The sequence below is a fragment of the Brassica oleracea genome, chromosome C5 (genome assembly GCF_000695525.1).
Source record: "Brassica oleracea var. oleracea cultivar TO1000 chromosome C5, BOL, whole genome shotgun sequence".
NCBI classification, from domain to species: Eukaryota; Viridiplantae; Streptophyta; class Magnoliopsida; order Brassicales; family Brassicaceae; genus Brassica; species Brassica oleracea.
Window position 1 is genome coordinate 1,425,861 of NC_027752.1, and position 7,485 is coordinate 1,433,345.

The following is a 7,485-nucleotide window of genomic DNA, read 5'->3' on the forward strand; positions in this document are numbered from 1 at the left end:
TTATGTGTGGTGTAATAGGCACCGTGTTTGTTTCATGCTAGAGCTAGGCCTACATTTTAGTAGTGCTATGAACTCAGTCTGTGGTTTGCGGTTTAGCATCCCATACCTCGCTGGGCAACTCCCCTTTTGCTCACCCCTCCTTCTTTCCCCCTTTCAGATGAGACCGACGAGCAGGAGTGATTATCGGACCGGTGCTATTGGGCTTTTGGGCTTCTATCGCTTTTACCGCTTTTATCTTTATCGGAACTTTAGACCTTTGGACTTTTATCTTTTATGTTATTCCTATTTCAGACTTTCGGTTTATGTCGTATTTTATATTTCGGATGTTATCGATGTTGGGCTTTTAGGCCTTTTGGTATCGTATTGACTTTTATATTATGGTGGAAATTATTATTATTATTTGAGTTGTATTATTATTTTATTTCCGCTTTTATCTATTTATTATATTTCGAAAGTGACGGGTGTCACATTTTGGTATCAGAGCTATTTATTTATCGTAACATTTTATTTTGTAAATCGGGGTGTCACAATTTGATATCAGAGCTATTTATTTATCGTAACATTTTATTTTGTAAATCGGGGTGTCACAATTTGATATCAGAGCTATTTATTTATCGTAACATTTTATTTTGTAAATCGGGGTGTCACAATTTGATATCAGAGCTATTTATTTATCGTAACATTTTATTTTGTAAATCGGGGTGTCACAATTTGATATCAGAGCTATTTATTTATCGTAACATTTTATTTTGTAAATCGGGGTGTCACAATTTGATATCAGAGCTATTTATTTATCGTAACATTTTATTTTGTAAATCGGGGTGTCACAATTTGATATCAGAGCTATTTATTTATCGTAACATTTTATTTTGTAAATCGGGGTGTCACAATTTGATATCAGAGCTATTTATTTATCGTAACAATTTATTATGTAAATCGGGGTGTCACAGTTTCATTTCTCATTAAACATATTTTCCCAATAGCAGTAAGGCTTGAGGAAGAAAAGCCAAGATAATCCAAAAGAAGCTGCATAACAAATGGTTGAAAACTCAGTTAGCCGGTAATCCCCAAGTGAAGCATAGTAGTAAAAATAGCAATGCATATAACAGATAAACTTATCAAAGGTGAAGCAAATGTAACTTTCAGCAATAAAGTATTCACATCGTTATCCTGAATTATCTACTACACATAGCATAAATGAGCAAGAGGACGAGAAGATAAAAGAAATACTATAGTATCTGACATATATATATATCTGACATATATATATATATATATATATATAAGCATTAATACAAATATAAAAGAAACAAAAAGAATAGTTGAGGCGAAATCGTCGTAATTAATTGCTTGACTGCATGAGATGTAAATGTAAGATTCAGCCAGTGAAATGGACTAAAGAGAGGACGATGCATGAAATGACACAACAAGTGTTTGACATGCATTAATTTATGTCCTCTCGTCCCAACGCAGTTATTACGTTGCTTATACATTTCGTGTATTCTTGCTCTCTTCCCCACATTGTATACCTCTGTCATATATATTTTGGAAAATACAAAGAATAGCAAAAGATGTAACTTATATAGCAAAAGAACTTTCCAACCATGACCATGTTAAACTGGACTAGCTCTGCGATTTCCTTTGCACGTTGTTTGTTTATTTACGTAAATCGGTTATTAGTAAAATCCAGGAACGCGATAGGCGTTAGTCGGGCGTTCGGGTTGGGCCTAGCGCCTAAAAAAAAATTGGAGATTAATCGGAAATTATGCGGGACGGAATTTTTAAATTGTTTACTATGTTATAAAACATGTTAGAGCCTGTTTGTTTCTCCATCTGGATGGACCATCTGGATGAAGATGAGAGTTTTGTTTGTTTAGGCATTAAAAGTGAAACTCATTCAGATGGATCATCCGGATGACTTTTGAAAATTTAGGCTTAATTTTAAAGTTCATTCAGCTGAACCAATTTGGATCATTTGAATGGAGATGGTTCATTCAAAATTGTATAATGTTTATTATACCCCTAATGTAATTCACAAATTACAAACCTAAACATAATATTATTTTTGACACAAACGAAAACTGATAAAACTACAAAAACACTTTTTCCCGTGCTAAAAACTATTTTTTCACGCCAAAACCCCAAAACGTATTTTCCCGCTAAAATTGCAAAAAAAATATTTTCACGTCAAAATTGCAAAAACGTGTTTTTCCGCAAAAACTGAAAACATGTTTTCATGCCAAAATCACAAAAAATGTTTTCACGCCAACACCCTCAAAATACATTTTTCCGTCAAAACACAAAAAAACACGTTTTCCCGCCAAAGTCGCAAACCGTGTTTTCCCGCCAAAATTGCAAAAACCGCAAAAACGCGTTTTCCCGCCAAAACCGCAAAAAACACGTTTCCTCCAAAACCGCAAAAACGCATTTTTCTGCCAAAACCGCAAAAACGCGTTTTTCTGCCAAAACCGCAAAAATGTGTTTTCCTCCAAAAACGCAAAAAATGCGTTTTCCTGCCAAAAACGTGTTTTCCCGACAAAACCGCAAAAACGCGCTTTCTCGCCAAAATCGCAAAAATGCGTTTTCCCGCCAAAATCGCAAAAACGTGGTTTCCTCCAAAACCGCAAAAACGTGTTTTCTCGCAAAAAACGTGTTTTCCCGCCAAAATCGCAAAAACTTGTTTTCTCGCCAAAACCAAAAAATTGTATTTTCCCGCCAAAACCGGAAAATATCGTTTTCCCGCCAGAACAGAAAAATCTTGTTTTCCGCCAAAACATAAAAAATGTGTTTTCTCGCTAAAACCAAAAAAACTTGTTTTCCCGCCCAAACCGCAAAAAGAAAACTCGTTAATTTTGAAATAATTCTAATGTAAATATATTAAACTAAATAATTAAATGTAATATAGTTAAAATTAATATTAAACATATGATTAAATCAACACAAGGATATTTTGGTAATTTCTTTACTAAACTCATTTGAATGGGAATGAAAATAAAAAAAATAAACATAAGATCTATTTAGATGATTCATCTAGATGAGCTATGTAGATGGACAAACAAACAATCACAAAAATCTGAATGGATCATTTGAATAGATCATACAAATGAATCATTTGGATGGAGATGGCAAATGGTGAAACATCTTTAATTGTGTATAACATTAATACATTTCCATGTTTAAGATTATATAAAACACACAAATAGAATATAAACTTAATATAGTGTAATTTTCATCAAAATTATGAATATAAATAATATTTATAAAATTTTAGAACAAATAAATAAATAAAAATATTATGAATATAAATGATATTTTTTACTAAAAATATATACGTAGGAACGCTAATTCTCAACTTCTGATGAAATGATCGTATGAATTAAGAGATTTCACACGGATCGTTTCCACGTAGATCTAAATGCAGTCTTATAATCACCATTATACAAGTTTTTGTTTTGATTAGTTGCAAATGTACTATAAATCTTTATTCAACCTTGCTACATATCTAACTCTCGAAGTTACACAGGTTGAAATTTTTTATTTTGAAAGAGTCCATATATAGTATATCTGCAGACTTTATAAACACCAAAATAAGTTCAAAAATGACTCATTGAAAGAATTATCACTAGGGGCCTTAGTAATGATATCTTTAAACTGTGTTTTGAACATCAAATATAAGAAAAGGAGAGAAGATCACAAAAACGAACCATAGCGATTAAATATAAATACTAGTGACACATTACGTAACAAAGCAAACGTTACAAAAAACACCCAAACGAAACAATAGATCAAAAAGTCACCCAAAGAAACCAACAATTAGATCCGAGTACTAATCAATTATTCATTTAATTAAACCCTAATCAACAAAAGCTTCATATCTCCATCAAGGATGTGGAATGATCCCACCGCCAACGCCACCGACCACGCCGTGTCCACCGCCAACGCCACCGACCACGCCATGCCCACCGCCGATACCACCAACACCACCAATACCACCTGCCTTACCAATGCCACCACCACCGATTCCACCTAGACCGCCTAAACCACCTCCAGCTCCGCCAACACCGCCAATACCACCTGCTTTACCAATACCCCCACCAATTCCACCAAGACCTCCAACACCGCCTCCCAAACCTCCGCCTAGACCCTTAAAGCCACCGATTCCAGCTGCACCGCCTATGCCACCGTATTTACCGATACCGCCTAGACCGCCAATGAGTGGCATACCTAGACCTCCCACGCCGGCGTAACCACCAACTCCCGCGAATCCACCTATCCCTCCGACTTTTCCGATGCATTTTTTGTCGCCGAGGCTTTTTGGTGGTGACTGATCAGCTGCATTTGCATGCACGACCGTTGTTGTTGTATCTTCACGTGTCGTCGTCTTGCCCTCGTCAAACTCTCCAGGCACTTGACGAGCACGTGCATGGACGAATGACATAGTGAGCAAGACACAAACGACTAACAAAACTCTCGACATCTCTCTCTCTCTCGCTCGCTTCTCTTCGCTCTCCCTCTCTCTTTTATTAATTATGTTGATCGTCTCGTATTGTTCACAATGTGTTTATAGGGTTTATATAGCAAAATGTAAGGTTGGTGACGGTTGAAAGTAATAAATTCGGCTATGAACAAAATGTATACATATAAATAAATAAAATACTTAATAAGGGATGTCTGATGATACAGCTATAGATTGGCAACTGATTGGTCCGACTTCATTCATGCATAAATTTTAACTGGTTAGTGTCTTCACTCTACCGCAAGCGGGATAAATTGAACTATAATTTAATTCATGTTTGGAGTTTTAAAAATGTACTTAGAGCATTTCCAACGTAAAATTTCATTTTTCCTCCATTTGGAGTAAAAATGAAAATAGAGTAAAATTGCTTCAACCCTACTCCATTTTTTACTCTATAATGGAGTGATGAATAAACAAAAAATAGATTACTCCATTTATGGAGTAAATTTCATTATAGAGTGAGATATGAAGTTGAATTGAAACATTTGTTACTCATATTCAATTTTACTCCATTTTAAAAAAAAAATAGAGTAGAAATGAAGATGTCCTAACACTTTGTCAAAATACATCATCATTTTGCTAAATATAACATGATTATATAATTAAACATTTAATTGGTAATCCGTTTCACTAAATCTTCTATGGTTATATAATTGAAGTCATTAACCAAAAGAAAACATATTTTAAAACAACTAAAAACGAAGATCAAGTCAATAGCCGAAAAGATGGGGGTTTGAGATTATTATGTTTTGTAGTATTAAAGACAAACCACAAGGAACCCTATAATTGCTCATAACCGGATGATCAGAACTGGAACCGAGATGGAAGCGATGATCATATATAAATAAAGCTTTTAGGTAGAGCTTCTGTCGTATGATTATTTAGAATCAGAAGTTCTGATTTGCGAGGGGTTCAATTACTCTCTCTCTAACGTTTTCATAATCTCAAGAGTACTTATCTTCTACAAAAGTTACGATGCATTCGTTGATGCTTTCATCAAAATTGGCCGAAGTTCTGATCTATAGTGGAAAAACAGCAAGGAGTTTTCCACTATGCAAAGCATTCGTTTCAACGTCAAGGCCCTTACAGGTAAGAACCAATGGATATATGTTTTCAGTTAACAGCTTTATTTAACAGGAGTAGTTTTTGTTCATTTGATTTGTGTAGCCATGACCATTTAGAAAAAGACAAGACTTTTCAAAGTTTCGAGTACAATGGAAAACTCATGATCTTTTGAAAAACGTGTGTTTTACACAAACAAAAACTTATATTCCATAGTATAAAAATTTAATTTGACTATAAGATATAATATGTTGATATCCAATTAGTAGTACATATGGTTTGATTGGAAACTTGTATACATTTTTTTTACTTCAACGGATTTGTTTTATTGATTAATTTGAAATTACAAAGTCATTATACAAGAAACTTGTATGCATTAATATTATTCAAAACTCCGCTATTTTGTAAGATTGACAGCAGAAATACAAGAAATTTCATCGTTTCACATAAATTTTCATTTTATTTCACATACTATTTTGTTATGAATTCGCAATTCCTCAATGCTACCAATCAAAACCCTAAAGATGATTGCTAAAAGTTATGCATATAGGGCAGATCATATATATATATATATATATATATATATATATATTGCATACTTTCTATTTGAGATTGGTTATGGTAAATGGAAAAGGGAAAAGAAGAGGCAGAGCAATGCCAAAAGGTGAAAGAAGCAGCAGAGGCGGTGAAGGAAGGAGCACAGGCGGTGAAAGAAACCACCGAGTATATCCAAGATGTCGCTTCTACTACGGCTAACCGTGTAAGTAATCAATTCACATATTTGATGATTTGATTATTCTGCTTAGTTATATATTCATATTATTTAATTTGATGATTACAGCGTTTATGGTTCATTGATTTTGTCAATTAGGTGAGTAAGATGACAAAGGATGTGACCGAGAAAGTTACTGAGACAACGGATTCTATCACTGAGAAAGCTAAAGGATCTGTATCTGGAGTTTTGGGCACAGCCAAAAACGCTACTGATATCATCAAAAATAAAATTCTTGGTGGTGATTAGTTATACTTATAAATATTTAATATGTTTACGTATGTTTCAATAAAATTAGTAGTATTCAAAATATTTGTAAACTTTATTTGGCAATGAATGCTTCAATGATATTTCTGACTATTCGGGTTTTTTTGTTTTTTAGCTGTACGAGATGAAACTTTCGTATACAGTTCTACAAGTATTCAGGAAATGAACTGTTCATCCAACGATAAACCTAATTCAATTACAGTACTATAAGATTTTTAATATAAATCATAACCGTCTAACTTTGGTTTTATTTTCTTATACTAGTTTTGTTTCTTAAAAGCTGAAAAATTAGAAAGCTGAACTCATATATTTAAATAAATGGAAACCAAACCAAATATCTTTTGTAAATTATCTGACCATCTTTAATCTACCTCAGCTTTTGTAGCATAATAATGCAAATACGATGTATTGTGTCTTGAAAGATGATTGATACTTGTGTTGGAAGGAAGAATGAAATGACTTATTTTAATTGATTTGGTTGAGTAAAGCCGTAAAGGTAATTACTGAAATGTCTTTTTAGAAAGACTTTTTATTGGGTTCACCCTAGGACCAACCAATAGAAAGTTGTCATTTTAGATCTAGTATCTTTTAATTAAGGAAACAAAATAACTTGCCAAATTATATTATGCTTTTAAAATAAAAAATAAAAAATTAAATAAATAAAAATAACAATAGTTCTAAAAAAATATTATTTAAAAAAAATATTTATTTTTAAGATTTAGAGTTTAGTGTTTAAGATTTATAATTTAGAATTTATCCAAATGTTTAGTGTTTTTCCAAGGGTTTAGGGGTTTACCCAAGGATTTAGGGTTTACCCAAGGATTTAGGGTTTAGGATTTGAGTTTAGGGTTTAGTATTAGAGCTTAGG

The 7,485-nt window shown here is 33.2% G+C and overlaps 2 protein-coding genes across 2 annotated transcripts; one reads left to right on the plus strand and one right to left on the minus strand.

Moving 5' to 3' along the window:
* Nucleotides 1-3,880: 3,880 nt before the first annotated feature.
* Nucleotides 3,881-4,537, minus strand: LOC106344232 (glycine-rich cell wall structural protein-like). The gene has a single exon (XM_013783644.1). It carries the CDS (start codon nucleotides 4,475-4,477, stop codon nucleotides 3,881-3,883), a length of 597 nt encoding a protein of 198 aa, XP_013639098.1. The 5' UTR covers nucleotides 4,478-4,537.
* An 834-nt stretch (nucleotides 4,538-5,371) lies between these two features.
* Nucleotides 5,372-6,710, plus strand: LOC106294155 (uncharacterized protein At4g13230). Its single transcript, XM_013729756.1, has 3 exons — nucleotides 5,372-5,605; nucleotides 6,213-6,338; nucleotides 6,450-6,710. Exons 1-3 carry the CDS (start codon nucleotides 5,492-5,494, stop codon nucleotides 6,597-6,599), a joined length of 390 nt encoding a protein of 129 aa, XP_013585210.1. The 5' UTR covers nucleotides 5,372-5,491; the 3' UTR covers nucleotides 6,600-6,710.
* Nucleotides 6,711-7,485: the final 775 nt, after the last annotated feature.